Source organism: Lonchura striata, chromosome 5, assembly GCF_050655825.1.
Source record: "Lonchura striata isolate lonStrDom1 chromosome 5, ASM5065582v1, whole genome shotgun sequence".
NCBI lineage: Eukaryota > Metazoa > Chordata > Aves > Passeriformes > Estrildidae > Lonchura > Lonchura striata.
Genome location: NC_140707.1, coordinates 49890580 through 49911079, shown reverse-complemented (window position 1 = coordinate 49911079; position 20500 = coordinate 49890580). Strand labels below are relative to the sequence as shown.

The window sequence follows — 20500 nt, the reverse complement described above, 5'->3', positions numbered from 1 at the left end:
TAATGTCTATCTTTCACTGCACCTATGTTCTTCTGCAATAAAACAAAGTACTCACAGGAAAACAGAAATGGTAAAATTGCAAACTTCTAAAAATTATGTTTTTCTACTTATAACTCCAAAAATACAAAAAAGATGCCCCCAATTTGAATACTGATCCAGGAAAACTAATGTGTCCATCATTTTCTGGCAATGTGTCTCAAGAAAAATCACAAGCTTGAGTAAATTTTTCAAAAATAAATAGACTCACATTTATTGGAAAAAGGATTTTTTTATTTTGCAGAGAATTAAATTAATCTGAAAGCTTTTTACTGTTGAGAGAATAAAGAGAAAAATTAAACACCCTTGAGAAGCAATATTCCAAATGAAATTTTTTTTCTAATGCCTAGGATTTTATTTTTAACTAATTAACATGGTATTACCTAATTTAAACTCATTTCAAGGTTTTGAGTAGAGTTAACAGAACTTCTCAAAATAGAAAAGAGCTGTTTTAAAGCAAAATATCCTGTTCTGTAAATGTAAAAATGTAAGTCAAATAAACTGTTGTATTTTGCTGGTCTTTTTTCTACACAAGAATCCTCTGAAATGGGCATGCTTACACTGTCAGAGTTTAACAAAAACAACCTTTTTTAATGACAAATTACTATCCAAAACTTTCTATTTGGAATCATAACCCGAATCACACTGTCTTTAAATGGAAGTTGAACTAACAAACAGCTGCATCCCAGATTTTCAGATTTATAGAGAGAAGAAAATATACTGATAGTGTACAGAATATTTTAAAGTATGTTAATGTACATGATGCTTTTGAGAAAGGAAATCAGCCATCTAATCCTTTCTGACACCTGTGAGAAATTAATTCAAATCTAATTTTGCTATAACGTTTTGAATTTTCTTGTTTCTTTCTAAGAGGATGTGCAGAAAATTCTCATTTTGCACTCAACAATTTCATTTTCTTAATTATATTTTGTTTAAAGAAAAATTGTCAGGGGAAATCCTGGCAAATGTTTCCCAGAACATAGGGTAGGAAAATTTCACCATTCATGCTGGACCGTGTTTTTGTCATACCAACTTGACAACGTGGAGTCACATCAGTAGCTGGACTAATGGATCATTAGGGAAAGACTGGGATATCAGCACAGTTGGCTCTGCTCTCCCTCTGACTGCCTTGTTTATTCTAAACAAGTAATCCATCTGTTGTTATTTTCCAAAATTTAGAGGAGGAACTAATAATCAGAGCTAGGGGGATGCAGTTGCCATGAGGCCCTTGGCTAGACTGAGCTGGCTTCTTTACATGCCATGTCAAATCCTGCCAAGTGACAGTGCTGGAGTTCATAAAATAGCCAGCTCTGTTAGTCTAGGTCCAGCTTTCCTTTCTGCAGTATTTCAGATCTTCTCAATATTTTTGAATGCAGCAAAAGTATGTTATTCTACAGTTTTCTACAGAATAATGAATACCAGAGACACTGAAGTAGAGCAAAAAAGCAGAGGAGAGTGTGCATATCTATTATAGTCAAGTTTTAGGAAGAGATACCTACCTACATCTGTACAGGCCTCATTTTTCTCACTGACCTGAATATCTTAGCATATACATCAGTCATATTCTTCACATTTGATTGTCATTCTGCTTGTCTGTGCAGCTTCACCATTCAGTGTTTCCATTTTATTTCGGACAGTCAGTACACACATTGACACCTGCAGCAGCTGTCATGAGCCAGCATTTCTGCATGCAGCCTGTACTGTCTCACCAGAGGCATTCATCACCTGGTCAAGACAACAGGATACTGCTGTTCTTTCAGTTTCATTCATTTGCCTTTTTCAAAATATGAGTCATAAGGTCATCAGCAACTGGCACAAATCTTCAGTTGGCTCTGTGCCTCCCTTCTGTCTAGGGGAGAATCTGTGGGCTGCCACATGGAGGATGCCATGCCAGAGGTGTTCTAGTTTAACCAAGCTGATGGGTTTGGAACATTTCTGCACATGGGAGTGGATAGATCTCCCAGAACACACTCTGAAATGTTACAGGGAAGGGCTGCTAAGAGAAGTACAAAGGCTTCCAAATTTCAAGTGCCCAAATAGTGCCTAACTGTAGCTCCTTTATGAATGCAACTACATGGATATGGCTCATCACTGTAGACACACTCCCACATCCCAGAAAATGGCAGTAAAGACAGCATTTGCCATTTGCCAAGGATGGCAAGGCATAATTTAGGTCTTATAAGCCAAAAATGCCACAAGTATCAAGCAAGTGGCACAATGTCACCTGGATTCTCAGCAGTGCTGCAGATCACAGACTCATCTATGACTTGCTGCAAACACCTCCTATGACCTCCAAAGACCTATCTCAGCACAGCAGCTACACCAAAAGCTGCAGTCTTTGTAGGTCTTCAGAAGATAGTTCCCTGTTCTCCCCTACACCTGCTGCAAAGGATGTGCTCTCCTAATAAGAAACAGGGAGGTTTGGTCTCCTTTGCAGTGACCCTGCCCTTTCACACACACCTCTGCAAAGGCATGAGAGCAAGAACTGCATCCTGAGATGGAGAGCAATGGCTGAAAAAAAATAGCCCACATACATACAGCACAGTCACACCCAACTTGCTCGGTTTATAACAATAAACAAATTTTATATCAATAGCAATCAATTTCCTGCCCTTTTCTTATATGTATGTCCCATTTACCACTCTTTTTAAATATACATGGAAGAAGTTTCACATTTACATTGTCAAGTCTGCCACACCATATCACTGTCCCTTGATACAGAAATAAATACACTGTAAGTGTATTATTTTTACTGTTAAGTATAGCACTGTAATATTTAATGAGATTAGGCAAGTCAGCAAGTTTTTAATATGGCTGGAAAATAAAATGTATTTTAATCACTGCAAGTTCATGAAAACAACTAGGAGAAAAGAATGGAATATTAGAGAATTATATTACTAGAAACAAGGCTGATCATTCTTGTTCTGTTTAGCTCCCTGTTGAGACTACCTTAACACATTTATTCTGCTTGATACATCATTAAGGTACTAAAAAGCCAGTCTTTAATTATGCAGGTTTTCTTTTTTTACTTCATATCTTCTGAATAACTCTAACTAGAATTAAAGTACAATTTGGAAAGCCTGACGTTAAATAAGTATCAATTTTCCTAGACAACAGTTTATTTTAAACTTGTGTATGAATTTCTTATTAAATCACAAAATAAATAGTTGGCAACTATGTGGACACTAAGTTGATCAGTCATCAGAAAATAAACTAGAGCTAGGCAAAAAGCTTAAAAAGCATGACACGTAAAAAGTGGGGTTTTAAGCAATGGCAAATAGCCTCTGATTTGCACATTTCAAACCTCTCCTGGTGGAGCATGGTTACAAAGACTATGCAGGATATGAATTTATGCAGGGCATCACTTCCTACAGCTGTAGTTAATACTACAAATTTGCTGCCATAGTTCCATAAAATAAGGACTGGTGAAGTCATAGAAGAGTATATTCTGAGTTTCATTCATGCAAAAAATAAATTATTAACTATTTCACATTGAGTAAGCCAATCAGCAAGGGCAATATTAGTTACCTAAAACAGATTTCAGAGGAATTTCTCATCAAGCTTCACCAGGGAAACATTCAGTTATGAAATCTGTGGAAGGATTTACACAAAAGGAGTTACACCAAACAAGTCTACTGTGTTCTAGATGTGTTTTTAAAGAAGCAGCATCAACCTGAAATATTTATTTTTTTAAGCTTCTTTCATTCAGTAATATTCTACTTTTAACCTAGATGCCATTAAAGCATACACCAAAACACCCAAAGTATCTGAAACTCAGAAAAATGGCTGACACTAGAGTTCAGCTGAGAACATAGTGTTTTCATTTGCTTTTGTTCTATTTACTGTCATTGAAATTTTCAATTTGTCACTTCAATGTCAATTTTCTTTATTATACTATTCTTCTGTAAGCTACAGGCAGCTATATTGCTGATGCTAACTCCAAAGGGAAGATAAAGATTTTTTCAGTAGGTTTTTATTTTAAAAAAGGTTTTGTCTACTTATTTTACAAAGGAGGACATCTTGAAGATATGAGAAATTCAATTATATTAATAATTTATAATTTTAGAAATACTGCTGAGTCATTTACTTTTCTCTCATAGACTATCTATCTCCCTGCCACAGCTTGTCACATTCTTTCTTAGGCTACATCATTAAACTAGAAATACTAATACTACGCAAATATTTTCTGACTTGAGAGGTAAGCAAATCAGACTTATATAAAAATTTTGTAAAACTGAAAGCCTCATGGATGCCAGTAGGTGAAGGGCTGCTGGAAAACAACTGAAAACCCCCAAATAATTTTCCTACAAATAAGATAGTTTCCCACTTTGTTTCAAAAAGTACCACTTTACTTTGATTTTCATGTATTTAAAATATGTGCTTGATTATTTTGGTGGGGCATCACATCCAGAAAGTCTAAATTATACAAGGAAAATGCTTTAACAGTCAGTCGATAGGTGTACATGTGTGTGTTACTATTCTGTGAAAGATTATTCATAACTTCTTATTCCCTTACAGGGAAATAATTCAAATGAAAATATCTTCCTTGCTTCCTTTTTTTTTTGACAACATGTCCTGTACTGCATTCTCTGTTACTCAACCAGTGTGTCTGTTTTCCCCTGTGCACACAGTATTTTAGAGGGAGGAAAAGCCTGCATGCAACCCAGATTACTTAGTAACTAAGTATACTTAACTAGAGTCTATCAAAAGGATTTTATAGAAAAAGAGAATGAAAGGAAATAAATGCATAAAAAAATAGACCTCAGATTATCATATTTTAAATCCATAAAGAATTAATACCACCACAGAGCAAGGGACAAGAGCTACCGACCCTTAAACTGCATTTGAGAAATAAAAGCACATTGACAATCCCCAGTATGAAATTTTACTGAATCTATTGCCAGCAAGGGAAGTAACCTCAGAGTTTAATACCTGACCCATCACGAGCTGAGCAAAATTTAGCATATCACAAACCTACTGTAGTCCCTACTAGTAGAGAAATTGAAGTTGCAAAATGCAATTGCAATTTACCAGTGGAATTTTTTAGAGCCTCTAATGACAAAATATTTCAGACCACTTTTACAAATGTTTATAAAATACAAAATTTTGTTTAGGGTAAAAAATAAATTAGGAAGAAAAATTTGAAGAAAAAAAGAGGAAGTGATAATCTGTTTCAAAGAATGCAGTTAGTTTTGATCATTAAACTTGAAATTTTCATGCTCTGTTGTGCAAATAAATCCTCCATTTACTTCCCATTTCTTTTAACAAATCTAACATGGTCCCTGAATCGTGAATAAGAGCAATGCTGAAGGCTGAGATTGGAAATACAACAGGACACGTGCTATTTTCTGAGTATTATGTGGAAGATTAAATCTCTAAAACTTAAGGCCACAGAGCCAACCATAGAAATAATAAATATTTGGATTTTAAGGATTAAAAAAAAATAGATATACATACCCATAGTTTAAAAATTACAAACAGATGACAGATTAGCATAGGCCATTTTATTTAAGTTGTCACTTTATTGATAGTGAGTCATAAGTTGTTGCATCTGGCTTCAGTTTTTAAATGTGAAGATAAAAGACTTTTAAGTATCTGTTTTTGAACGGCATTCAAAAGAGATTAAGCTGAAGAAAATCTACAGTAAATATTACAAGAAAAGGATTCAAGGGAAAGGTTAGACCATTCTTCATTCTAATTTCAGTTTGATGATGCACTATACATGATGAGGGTACCACTATCTCACAACCCATCAGCAGGTAATTCATAAGGAGGTCAAAAAAAGAAAAAGGCCATAGAATCATGCATAATTTATCAACTTCATCAATAAACAATTCTTCAATAATAAAAAAGAGCACTGAAAAAGGCATGTGGAGCAGGAGAAAGGGAGCAAAAATACCACCAACACAATCTGCAAGCAAACTTCAACTTTGTGTGCATGGAGAAAATTATATAAACCACTCCCCAATTTCATCAACATGATAAACCATGCATAGAAATAAAGACACACATATATTTATACTTTGTACATTATACTTGATACACTTGAGATGATTCCACAAAAGTAAGTAGGGTAAATAAACAAGCAAAAAGAACAAGATGTGGCAGAAAAACAGTAAATAAATATTTTGTCACCTTGGTCTTCACAAACTTAGCTTTAGTAATATAATAGTCAATATTAAAGGTAAAAAAGCAAGACCTACAAACAGTGAAACTGTTCATAGAGACACATAACCACAATAGTCTGATCAGACCTGACATAGCTCTTCTGATACCTGAATTATGTCACAGCCACAAAGGATTTCTCCCTATTGTGTGTTGCAGTGTAACACATCTTTTTTATAGCAATGTGGTGAAATTAGTATTTCTAAAAGCTATTAGTAGAAATTTATATTCCAAATTACTGTAAAACAGATCATCCATGGTGAGATATTCTATTTTAATTTCAAGAAAAACTGCCATTCCAAATAGGTTTCTGGAAATGTTGTCCTTTAACCCAAGCCAGAAGTCATGCCCCACAAAGCCTCTCAATCACTCCCCCACCAGCAGGACTGGTGAGAGAAATGGAAGGGTAAAACTTAGAAAACTCATGGGTTGAGAAAAACACAGTTTCATAGTGAAAACAAAAGCCACACATGCAAGCAAGAACAAAACAAGGAATTAATTCACTGCTTTCCATGGCAGGCATGTGTTCAGCATCTCCAGGACAGCAGGGCCCCATTATGCAGAACGGTTTTCTGGGAAGACAAATGCCATCACTCCAGCCATCCTCCCTTATTCCGCTTTCCCCCCATTTTATGTATTGAAGATGATGTCATGCGGTCTGCAGTATCCCTTTGGTCACTTGGGGTCAGCTGGCCTGGCTGTGTCTCTTCCCAACCTCCCAAGCACCCCCAGCTGGCCTGGGTGCCAGTATGGAAAGCAGAAAAGGCCTTGGTTCTCTGTAAGCCCTGCCCAGCAATAACAAAATCATTTATTATCAAGCTGTACTCAGCACAAATCCAAAATACAGGCCCATACCAGCCACTGTGAAGAAAAAAATCTAAAAAAATCCTTTCAGGAAAGATCATAAGCTGTGCAATCAACTGATGTCAAAGCCACATAATGAAACTTTATTTCAATAAAAAGTGGTAGATTTAGTTACTGGAAGAAATCTGCCTCTGTAACCAAATTTGCCGAGTTTCATGTTAGCTGCAATGACAAAAGCAGCAATGGAGGAATATATCTTAGTGATGATGAGCCTGAACAAAAGGGTTGATTTTCACTGAGACGAAGATGAAAGTCTGATTCAGTACCTCTGCTCTATGAATCATGCCTATTCCCAACAGGAAAACTTATGAAAGGCAAATACAGTTTCACAGCTTGTTCCACAAAGACCACGCACATTAAATTCCATGTATGTATTCAACTTAAGCTACCTGAATGTCTTTTTCTAGCCACCCATATATCTCAACCCATACACACAAAAACTCAAAAAAATACAACACTTGTTAAGTGTTGTCCTTTCCCACAACTTCTCAACATATTTTCATTTAGATTGGGGATTATTTCAGCTGTTAATGACACACATTATATGAAACATTTTACCTTCTAAATGACATATTCTTTCAATTTTGAGACTGGAAGAAACACACATTAATCAGCAAACTTACTTAGTCATCTTTTTAATTACATCATAACATCCGAGCAATTTAGGTGGAAATTATACACATACTTTCTGATTAATGAAATTAAACCAAGTAAATTTTTATCATAGTTGTTGGTATGGTCTCAAACATAATCATAACAGGTAAATAAATACTAACTATTGAAAAGCCTTTCTCAGCTGATTCGCATTCTTTCAAACTATTATCAAAAATAATGTGAAAATACAGTGCAGTAGAGAATGATCAGAGTTCAAAGGATGGAGGCTCCACAACCTCTGCATGCAATCTGTTTCAGTGTAATACACACCTTTTCTGCAGCTGTGCTTGTACTTCAGGTGACTTTTTACCTGGAGAGTGACAACAATAAACAACTTATAATGCTTTATTTATAGAGCAACTAGTGTCTTCACAATGTAAGCTTGACCTTCAGTCGCTGTAATCACCTATTTTTCTTTATCCATTGGCACTCTAAGCACAAATACATTTTGCCCAAGTTCAGTTTGACTTGTCAGCTGAGCTCTAGCACTTAGGAACTAGCACTGTCTCAGAAAACAGCTGTGTGCTCCCAGCCTGGAGCTGCATGGTGCCTTTTGTGCCCTGTAGTGCCTTCACTTCACTGCCAAGGTAGAAAGCAGAAGCACACAGAGGCAGCTCACTGAGAAATTTAGCAGCACAGGAACCTTATGTCACAGGAAATTTTTGCAAGGTGCTGTGACGAATATGATGGGTTGGCAGGTGGATGACACACAAAGATTCCTTCCGTAGCCACTTCGACTCTGGTTGGGTAGGGACCATTTCCAGCACAAGATGTTTGAATTAGGGCGTCTATTTGTAGATGTATACGACAAATGGTAGGTGTCTGTCTTTCCATTACAGTTGATGAAGATCTAATCAAATAATCCAAGGAGAGGAGGGCAAATAATTCCACCCAAAAATAAACACTTACTGTCTGTTTAGCCTTGTTTTACCTTGGCTGGCCCTGGTCCATCCTGGAGCCAGATGACATTGGCTAGGTCAGACGTGAGGGAAGCTTCTGGCAGCTTCTCACAGAAGCCACCCTTGTAACCCCCTCCTCTGCCAAAACCTTACCATGACAACACAATACAGAAAAGTCTTTATGGAAAAAAAGCTGTTATAGAAAAGCCTTTCTTGGTTAGGGTCCTTGGTGATAATGGCTCCTCAGACACCCGCATCCCATGGACAATGCAAGCAGATATTTCTAAATTCAAGTATTGTAATCTGATATTTAGCATCTGCTTTTATTTCTCTTTTACATTTTCAATGATACAGAAAAGAATATAGAAAAATGTAAATCTTCATAAGAGCCATATTATTATCATAATATTAAAAAGAAGACATTTTCTAGTAGGGAAGTATATATTTTATTATGATTTATATAAAATTTTTTCAGTCTTTGTAAGTCAAACTTCTAAATAATCCTTATAATTCAAAAATAAATATTCCTCTTATTCATAATTCACATTTTTAATGGAAAATATTAATTCAGCATAATGCTAAAACTAGAAGTGTCTAGGCAACCAGTGAAAATTAGTCACAGAACTATGTAATCCTTAAGGGCATCTGTCACTTTGAGCATCTATATAAATCCATCTCTTTAGAGCAAAGCAATATGCACATGCTTAAGTCCAACTGACTCTATATTTGCTTTACTCCAGTGGGATCTGAACACATGGTTCTGTGCTTAGTTAAATTAAGGTCTAGGGACTAATCCAAAGTCATTAAAGTAATACAAAGATTCCCCAATGAATACCATGGCCTAGAAGTCTTACTCTATTTCTATTACAGTCCTCCTTGCAAATGCAATTGCTTTGTTATTGTTTAATGCATATTCAGTCTTCTTTATATTAATATTATTTTAATAATCCATTTAAAATTCAAATACTTTTGTCCCACCTGAGTGTTGCTGGGGTTTTCCTTGATCACAGCACTAAAATCCTGAATAGATGTAAAAACTTAACAGTGAAAGGAACATATTCTGTTTCATAAGTGCATCTTTATTTGGGGGGTTATATTGAAAATCCTGTCATGAAAAAAATGCAGTAATATATTTTGTTATTCCTTATTCCTCATTCTTGTTATTTCTAGTGACTGAAAGTCTAAAACAAGCATAAAAATAATATATTATTTTATTCTCAGATTTTTTTAAATTACTTTTTCGTTTAATTCCTATTTCATTTCCATTAGCTTTGAAATTAAATTAAAAAGTAGTGATGCAAGCTCATTAGTAGCTGCTAATTTGCCAGAGTGTGAAAGTTTTAGCCTTTTAGTACCTTGACATTCTGTTTCTAAAGTTTGGAGTGAATAAAATAGACACAATAATAACTGAATTTCTTTGAATATAGTTAATTCTCTGGTCAGATAATTTATGAAGTCTGGAAGGTAATAGGTAAGTACTGCATATTGCAGGTGGATAAAATAAGTACTACTACATGAGACTAAAATAAGTCTCATGAAAAATAAGTTTTTTCCCTAAGAAAAGTCTTAACACAAATGATGTCATGAGTGAAAATTTCACCATAAGACAATATACATTTTGGTAAAGGCATACTCAGGAAAATAGAGTAAAATCTGAAGGCTGGATCTCACTGAAGGACACAATTTGAAACTCCTTAGAATTTATTGTTTCTTTAAACTGTTAGGTGAGAGGAATCCAAAAAACCAAAAACTGAAGCCAAGCTCACTTTGTACTCCACTGTTTCATTTCTCTGCACATTTCCAGGTATTCCAATGAACGGAGTACTACATTTTAGTATAAGAAATGTTATTTGCATAATTTAAAAGTGTAAAGCAGCAATAGCAACATAAAAAATCTGGTTCAATCTTGCACTATCAAGGATCATGAACTCCAAAGCAGCTGCTGAGGACTGCTGCTCCAAACACCAACTGCTGGTTTAAGAGCTGAAATGTTGTTTAACCTTTAACTGTGTGACATCATTTACAGGGCAAAGTACTTTGGGGTCCCAATGTGGTTTTCCCTTGCTGTGTGTAATATAGATGTTAAAGAAAATGCCATACAGAAGTACAACATGAGACTTCCCTATCTAGGTTTCACAAACATGGACAACTAAACCATTGCTTAAAGAATTCCTTTGAAAGATTTTATGGCTTCCACATTCAAATTATAGACTTTAAAAATATTCTTTTCATTTCTGTTTTTTCAGCAATGTTTTTATTCTGTTTTAATAATTTATTGCTAGTTGTGCAAGGTTTGGGCAGAAGTAATGGCAGGATTGTAGCGCTAGAAAGAAAATTTAAGTGTTGAAAAAATAGACATATATAGAAAAACAATAGCATTATTGTATAAAACTGCATCACATAATAGTGTCATAATAAACAGGAAATACATGGCTTTTTAATTTACTTGCTTGCTATGCTTTTGCAGGAAATGAAAATACCTTTTTCCGCTTTTGCCAGTGGAATGCAAAACTTGAAATGAAAACCTTTCTGTCCTCTCTGTTATCCTATCTCCAAGTCCATTTACAAGTGTTTTATCATGAGCAAGGGTCTCTGGAGAAGTATTATTGTGCTTGGAGACCACTAGGGTAAATAAAGACAGTTTATTAAGAGCATCTTCATTCTTTGGGGAAGCAACTTGGATTGTGCTGTCATACAAAGGTTAAAAGTAGAAGCATTCCACTCATTATAAGCTTTCCTACATCTAATTCTTCACCTGTTGAAGAATTAAATAATTAATTTAATTTTTAAAAATACTGTTAGATAGAAGTAAAACTTGGCATTAAACTTCTTCCAAGCCATCCACACCTGACCTTAACTTGCCTAAGATTCTTTGTATTTTTCCATGCCTGCAGTAGTGAAAAGTTGAGAGGTATTATTTTTCTGATAGCCCAGTCAGTCTTCTCAGTTCTTTTTCTAAGTTTTCACTACAAACTGTTGCACTTTGAAGAACAGTCTGCATTGAATCAACAAGTTCTACTTTTATATTTGCTTCTTGGAAGTCCATTATTTCAGTTCTTTCAGTAATGCAGTATCCTTCTCCTCGGAGGTAATCCCAGTGGGAGGAGACATTTCACCAAGGAAATAGTTCCATATTCTGCTGATCCACATGCAAGCAGAAGTTAATTTTGGAATTCCATCCTCTCCCTTCTGCAAACTTTTCAAAAACTAACAAACAAGAGATGCTGGGGCTCTGATAATGTTTGATGGCTGAAACCACTTTGGTATTGAATTTATTGTGAATAGGAAGCCTCCCTAGAAACCCAGATGTAACGAAAAATATACTACAATTAACTAAAGGTTCTCAGACATATTAACTATATCAAACTGCTATCTGCCAGTCAGCAAACATCCACAAATGTTAGTTTTCTTGTTAATGACAATATTTTAAATTCTTGGATGTTTATTAAAACCATAATGGAAACTGCAAGTAAGCAGAATTTTTTGGTTCATTATTCACACCCCCCAAACATTCAGCACTTACTCGCAGTTGTCTGCTTATTTCCTCCAAAGGTTTTAACTTAGGTTTACAAGGGTAGTGCTAAACCTAAGACAGGATAGTATTTCAGAGTGGACAATCACCAACTTGGTTAAATGATAATAAATCCTAGACAGATTAATGTATCAAAGAGAAATCCCAGTTAGTAGGAAGAGGCCATGACAATAGAAACAGAAGCAGCACCACCCAGAGGTGGGAAAAAAAAGCTCTTGAATTTACAAGGATATTTCCAAAAGGGTTATCTGGGAAAAAATCCAACATGAAAACCTTCAGATATATTGAGTTTCAATATCTGCTTTGAGATGTCAAAGTGAAAGAAACAGAAGTCTTTTACAGAAATTCTCTTCGACACAAAAATTGCTAACCCTACTAAAACAAAAGTGATAGCAGAAGGGAATAGAGAGAAAATATTTTACACAGATATATATTTACAATGCTATGTACTTATTTTATAATATTTTATATAAAAGGGTCCCTCTAGGAAAAAAAAAAAAGGAAAATTAAATAGAAAATACAGCACGGTCATGAAGAAATTACAAAATAGTAGAAAGGGGAAATCCCCTTGGTTTCAAAAAGCTTATATGAAAGCTTTAAACAGCAAGGAACATGCAGTATTCCAGTCTAAAACAAGACCCTGGGAAAAGATCTCCTCTCTTAGCCAGAACTCACTGTAACAGTGTACTTACCATGTAAGTTTTCATAAAAATAAATCTGTTGAAAGGTGCCTAAAAGCAGAAAAACTGAGAAGCTGAATGGAAAAGAGAATCAGAGTAAGTAAAATACATACACGTGTAACTGTATACAAAACCAGATAATATTGGGGGATTTTTTTTGCAGGTGAAACTTAGAACATAAGTATTTCAGTAATATGAAAAAAACTGGCAAGAGCATTACTTTCCCCCTCATCTTTCAGAGGAAAAAGTTTGACCATTTTAACAATCCATTTATACTTAGATAAAATTTTTTGCATCATGTCATGAAGCAATGCTATTTCCATTTGAATTGCAGTACATACTAAATGTCCTATGCATTTTGTCTCTGAATTAAAAAAATATATGATTTCTATAGAAATAAACTTTTGTTGCTTAATTTCTGAAAAATTTTAATATTAAAAATGATAAAAATACCTGTAATTAGGTAATATAGTTAGCAATTAAAATCTATTTTTTAAAAAGACAGTACACATTAAGACAGTACACTCTTAAGAATCTTTGAGGCTTTACTTAATTTTTTAACTACAGCTTCTAATTTTCTAGGGTTTATTCTTTTCTTCTATTTCTTTGTTTTCTTTCTTCTTCAGAAAGAAATACATATGCTTGATTCAGGAGATGCTTGGTAGGGGAGTTTTTCCTGATCTCTGTCTCAACCTCTGGCTCAGCTATCCATTTCTTCATAACCTTCAATTCTTTCATGCTGACTTAGAAATTAGCTGACATATTTCAAGTTGTTTCATCTTTGAAAGTGTTCATCTCTAGAGCCAAGACTGATCTTTTAATCAAACTTGTCTGTTAAAAAAAAGGAAACTTAATTTATTTAGATGTTCATTTGAAATAAGATTTATATATCACACTCCCTTAGTTTTAATGGACTGGATTTTATTTTATATAAAGTTGTAAAGGGAAAATAGTGACATTGGGACTACCTGTTGGAAAAAAAATATTATTTAATGGGAAGAAAGATCTGCATATCTCAGAATATGTGTCAAAACAAAGGGATCTGAAAAATTAATTAAAAGTTATTTGAAGCTTGTAGAGAGCTAAAATCAATCTTCCCTAAAAATTGTCCCAAGAAATTTCAATTAAATAACCCTAGTCACTGTAGGGAAGTTACATTTTAAAATAAAAAATATTTGCCACTGGTGGTGACATTTACAAAAAAATTGAATTGAGGCATATTCAGAAACCAGAAGAAAAGACAGAAGGATGCTGTATAATGTTTAGAAGTACACATGTATTATATGGAAATACAGTCAGTATCTGAATGGAATTATGCACCCTTGTACTTTGTGCCCCCATCCCTGAATTGCCTGATGAAATAAAAAATGAAAGAATAACTGTTATCCTCTGGTATTTAATTGTTATTAATTATTATGCAAGTATTATTTGTAAAAACAAATGTATCACTTCTCCATATTTTTGTGATTTCCAGTTCACTAATTTGCACTTTAATACTAGGCATAAAACATCTTTGTCAAAGAAATGAAAATGCAACTGCCTTAAATTTATGGGGGGAAACACTTCCTACTAATAATAACAGAAATTTAAAAATAAATGAAGCATTGAATAATTTTGAAATTTTTTTAATTAGACTCTGAGAGAGCATGGGGAACTGAAAGGTGCTTGATTTAGAGTAAGCACTATTTAGTAAAAATTAAAACATCAATGATTTATCAGAACAAGAAAAAAGTCAGCTTCATATATTCAGCTATCTGTACATGTATGCAAATTAAAATGCATGCTAAATGGCACACTTGACTTTTCTCAACGCATTGGAATATGCCAACACTGACATCTACTGGTGTCAGTCAGGTTTGGGGTAGTTTTTCTACAAACACTAAATTAGTAATGAAGATTTTTGTGCATTCATGGAACTAAAGAGTTGTACTTCTGTTTGTTGCAATTTCTCTGTCAGAGGTATATTTTAGAGAACTTACATATTCTCATTTCTGCTGATTGCAATGTATTTTTATTTAAAGATCTATTTAAATGATCAGAATATTGAGTAAGTGGCAGAGGGGAGAGGGTGTCTCAACATAACTGTGAACCAGCCACTTGATTTATCAAACAAAATGCCTTCTGAAGTGCACTTGGGCATTAAAAAGGAATTCTTAAAATGTAGTACTAACCCATAAGTTGTAGCTCTTACACAGAAAAAAAAAAAAAAAAAAAAAAAAAAAAAAAAAAAAAGCAGGTCCAGTTTGTTAACTCTTTGCGGAAGGTTCTGTTCTTCAAGTGGAAGTTCTTACCTATTTCTTAAGGAAAAGAGAAACAACAACTGAAATTCTAACTTCTGACAAGCACTTTTCTGACAAGTTTTTCTTTATATCTAAACATTTGGTGTTTTATTGGGTTTTAGTGGCAAGGTTTTGGTAGCAGAGCAGCTTCACTGTGCCTTCTGTGGGAAGCTTCCAGAAGTTTTCTCCAGGTCTGACAGAGGCAATGCTGCCTGATCCAAGATGGACCCACCACGGGCCAAGGCAACAGTCAGATAACTTCTGGGATAACTTATGTAAGAAGATGGAGGAAAAAAATATCTCCCTGTCTTTATCTCAACCCATGAACTTTCATTGTATTTTCTCTCCCCTGCCCAGCTGAGAAGGCAAGGGATCAAACAGCTTTTGTGGGCATCTGGAATCCAGCCAGGGTTAGCCCACCACAGGTCGTTCTGACTTTTCAAAATGTGTGTCTGTACAAAAGGAATGTCAAATAAAGCTATACAATATAAAAAAAGGTATAAAACAATAAAAATATTCCGTATAACTTGGTGGTTAAAAGTGATTTTTGAGGCAACAATGCAAAAGAGCTGGGCTTATTTTAGGGCGCTTTTGTCATAAATAGTTTTCAATTCAAGGAGTTTATCCTAAATAATCAAATGGGAATTAATGTAAAACAATCAGACTTTTCATTTCTGGAAGAGGGAAAAACATGGAGGGAAAATTCCAGGCAATAATAATGCTGATCTAATATTATTTCCATCTGCAAGTAAAAAAATGTTAAATCAGAAGTCTCAGGGAGATGCAAGCATTCCTGTATGAATGAAACTTAACAAACATAACATTAAGCTACAAATCCTGTTAAAATTTTTGTAGGATATCTGCAAGAAACAAGTTTGACAATCATATATAGCCTTATTAAAAATATATTTAGCTTAATACTGGTTTTCATAGCTAAAAAAGTAGCTTTTTAACTCTCAGATAACTGATTCCTGCAGAGCATGCAGGCATGCCAATATTAAACAGGAGTGCAAAAACAAAGCACTATTGCTATCTGATTAATTAAACTTAATGCAGTCTCAGGAGAGAATTGTAGCTGACCTTGGGAAGTTTAAATCTTGATAAATTGATACATCCTACTCTTCAAGGCATTCTTTTTTTGCAGGTATGAATGAAAACTTAAATGTATTTTTAAGCCTGTGGATATTTTTCATAGGGAAGAAAGACTTTACAGCAAGAAAATTATTGCTTTCTTGATCTGACTTGCCATAAAATCCTACAACTGTACGTGTCTTTGGACTTTGTTACAGTCAAACAAGATTCTTTCACAGAAGAGCTCAGAATTAGGGGAAAAGAATAGATCTCTTGCTGTTTAAAGTATTAACAAAGCCATTTGAATGTTGCTATCTGCTACACAGAAACCATGCATAGCCCCATGCACACAGATCACTTGCATTTGTGAGATTATCTAATTTCAGGGAATTGTTCAGTTATGAGATGTGAACAACTTTAACGGAATTATATTAGTGTCAGGTAAATGACCCCTTTGACCTTCAAGGCTCGCCCAAGACAACCAGCAATGAAAAAGAGAACAGGCGACTGCAGCCGGTGCCACCAGATGGCAGTGCTCCAAAGAATTTGGTTCTCTGGATTTCAAGGATTAAAGGTATTCCACAAAGAATTTTATCATGGGCTCCTTTTTAAACTTTAGGTCTCTTCCTTTCTGGGGAATGTAGCTCTCAAACTTCCTTCCCCAGAATTTTCACTAATTTATAAATTTTAAATTCACCTTCATTTCCTCAACCTGCTGACTACTTGAAAAGTCAAACCACTCTCATCTTCAAACCCCATCCTCCCACAGATTCTACAATCCTAGTTCTAATCCCATCTAACTCCTTCAACTTCCTGCTTATTTTAAGGGGTTCTGTCCTTCACTCTTCTTCTTCTACTCAGGGTCTAGTAATTTCTAGTCAAAGAGCATGTACAGATTCCCTCTCCATGGTAATCAATCATGGTATAATTAATCACTGCTCTGTGCCAACAGAAATGTCAGATGATATTTCTCTTAGGGGTGTGAAGCCATTACTTTTAGCTCAGCAAGGCTGACAGACAAGAATCTCATGAGCCTTTGCCTTTTCAACCTTCATGACCTCCCCACTACTTTCTTTCTTCATTCACTATGGCTAGCACAGACTCAGAACACAGGTATCTTTCACGACGTTCTCAAATCAAATTCTTTTTCTAATTCTCCACAAGGCTAATAGTCTGGTATCTCATTTCATATCCTGCTTGCTGCAGCATCAGTTTCTTTAGCCTAGACAAACATCACCTTGCTGTGTTCATGGTCATTCAAAGTGCTTTCATAAGGATCATAGTTCTTCTTTGGACATTTATCCCATTATTTGAAGTAACAGAAAGAAAAAAAAATTAAAAAAAAATATGCTACTTTGCTTTCAAAACATTTACAGCCTTTTTGGAATTTTTTCATCTCTAGAACAGTAAAATATATTTGTGACTTCTAAGTCCATCAGTGAATTCTTAAGTTTGGGGGATTCCTTTCTGAACTCATTTTTGTCCACCCTTATCCTGCCTCTCACAGCTGAGAAATGCTCACAAAAGCCATTGATATATATTCTCACAAGAATTTCCTTAATTCCTTTCCCACCATGGCCTGCAAAATAATTAGTGACTAGGTTACTGGTATGCTGAGACCCCTGTTTACAATGCTGAGCAGAGTCCTTATTCTCATGGAGTCCTTATATTCTCTGAATATATCTGTCTAACAGACAGAAAATGCTTCTGAATCATAAGCAAATCTAACAATGGCCATGAATTATATTTATATGGTACCCAAATTGCTGACAAAAGCAAAACCTCACAAAAACCAAAGGGAAACATCAAGGCCTAATCCTGTACCCTGAAATAATGCCATCCTTGATGCTTAAGATAATCTTGACTACATCAGAAGACTTCAATTACTAAAAATTTCCATAAAACGATTTGTGGATTCATATTTTAAAAGCAGAGGGAAGCAAACGTGACCTTCTAAATAATACAGATAATAAAATTTCATCAGTATATATGCATCGAGCTCAAAATTGGCTGGATGAAGCTCAGGTTATACCTCAGAAAGAAATCTAGTCATATGAAGGCTGTAAATAACAGATCACTGCAGAATCTGCTACTTTCATTTCCATACATTGAAATATTACAGCTACTCTTAATTTGCCTAGACTGAAGGCTCAGCTACTGGATCTCTCATGTTCTTGTTTAGCAAATCCTGTTGCATCAGGAAATATGCCATACAGATAATTTATTCAGCTCAACTCTGTCTCTCTCTCCGTCTCTCTCTCTGTCTCTGCAAAACCTACATAATGCTCTTTTAAGTCTTAATACAGAAATAGTAGTCAAGAAATAGAGAGAACACACAGAGGAACTGACATGTCTGCTTGCTTCCCTGGAACATTATTTGAAAGCTCTGTTAAGTGCATTAAGTGCACAACATTCCTGAAAACATTCCTATAGAAGCAGAATCGCAGATTAAGTCAACAGGAAATCAGCTGCCCCTCTCTAGAATTTAGGTCCTCCAGGAGCTGCAGGAAGATATTTCCCCCCAGTTCAAATCCAAACCATGGAGTCCTCCTAAATGTTGATGCATCCATTCTTTCAAGAAGGGGCACAGTGATTTTTCTTTCTTTTATAAAAGGAAAAAAGGCAGAGATGTGATTTCATCCTCTTTATTATATTATTGAAACATAGAGTCAGGGTAAGAGAATTCATTGCTTATCTGAGGATTCAAAACTCACCACTAGATTATTTGACCATTCTGGGTACAGGAAGTTGTGTTGTTGAGCAGAAAAGAATGCAAAAGTCATGCAGCCAAGAGAGAAAGCAAGTGCTGACTTGACTAGCTCACTTATTAGAGCACTTACCTGGAGCAGAAAAGCTCTGTATAATTTTTCTAATCCCAAAACTTCTTTTCTATATTATTGGTAATGTCTCACTGCCTTTATTTTAAGATAAACATGTTTAATTTAAAGTTCAGAGATTGTTACAGAGACATCTTCTGTTGCTTATCTTTCAAGACTGTAAAGCTCCTTTCAGAATTACTGTTTTTCAGGATACAATCTCCAAAGTATGACCCTAATTCCCTATTCTTGTCCTTATGACCTTGCATTTGGCTGCACTAAAGTGTGTGTTTTTCAAGAGAACCCAAGTTAACAAGCTACACAAATTGCCCTGTAAAACTGACCAAGCCTTATCCTTATTTACTACTCTACCATTCTTTAGTCACTACAGATTTCATTAGCAATAATTTGGTAATTTTGGAGCTGGTCATACACAGAAACTTGAAGTAGCAAACTTCCAGTCTCAAAAACCATCAGGAAAAACTTGAGAGTATTAAGGCTCCAATTCTGAGTTTTTTTGATAATACTGTATACAAACAAAAAACACACAAAAAAGAAAAAAGTAATAAACTATGAAAACAAGAATATGCTTCATATTGATTCATATTCACATTATTGAATGCAAAACACATTAAAAATAAAACCAAACATTTAGGAATGCACCATCATCAAAGATAGAACTTGGTATATAATAACATGATAAAATGGGATAGCGTTATTCCAAAATTAATTTGTGTTTCATCACTTTTTGCAGAACAAATTGTTTGACAGATCCCTTCTTACATGCTATCTCAGCCTTAAAAAAATTAACTATGGTGCATTTTGTTCTACTTCAGCTCCTCATTCATTAAACATTCTGCAGTTATCACATGACTACCTATTATATATGCAATTAATATTTTGAATACAAGTTTATCTAAGTCCCAGTTCCATATGTGCTTCATTTTGTGCACGTGGGAGCTCAACAGAACTACACTCAATTAGTTAAAGTTATGCTTGTTCCTAAGTGTTTGTAGAGTCAGGACTGAGGTAAGACTCTGTCTGTGATAAAGAGCTGGTTCGTGTGTACTTTAAACCCTTAACTACTGCAGAATTTTACATTCACAGAAAGCCTACTGTATTTGTTTAGTTTTCTTCTCATTTCAATGGGACCTCATGTGAGCAGAATATATTAATAACCTAAATCGTGGCATACAATTTATATGTCGACAAAGTGCAATTTATTTTTAAAAACACACAGTACGTTTTACATTCTAAGCAAGACACAAGTCTTTTAGTACCCTTCTACTTATTTTAAAACACATCTACCAAACAAGGGAAATTTTTCAAATCTTTTTCTTCGCCACTTTAAAATTGCAAAATCCTGAAACGCCATGAACATTATTTTTCAACATGTAATCCTATACATAAATAAAGTGAGTTCATACCTTTTTCTTTCAACTGGCTCCATCAATTAAGGTTCTTCCTCCTTCATGTCCTCTGCATAACATATGACTTCTTCTCT

General features: G+C 34.8%; 1 protein-coding gene across 1 annotated transcript in view; it reads right to left on the bottom strand.

Moving 5' to 3' along the window:
• Positions 1-20500, bottom strand: part of LOC144246477 (uncharacterized) — a 61178-nt gene that overhangs the window by 10866 nt on the left and 29812 nt on the right. The window contains exon 4 of the mRNA XM_085580501.1: positions 1-20500. This exon is cut by the window's left edge and continues 10866 nt beyond it. Within this exon, the coding sequence (XP_085436627.1) occupies positions 20467-20500 (34 nt within the window). The 3' untranslated portion in view covers positions 1-20466.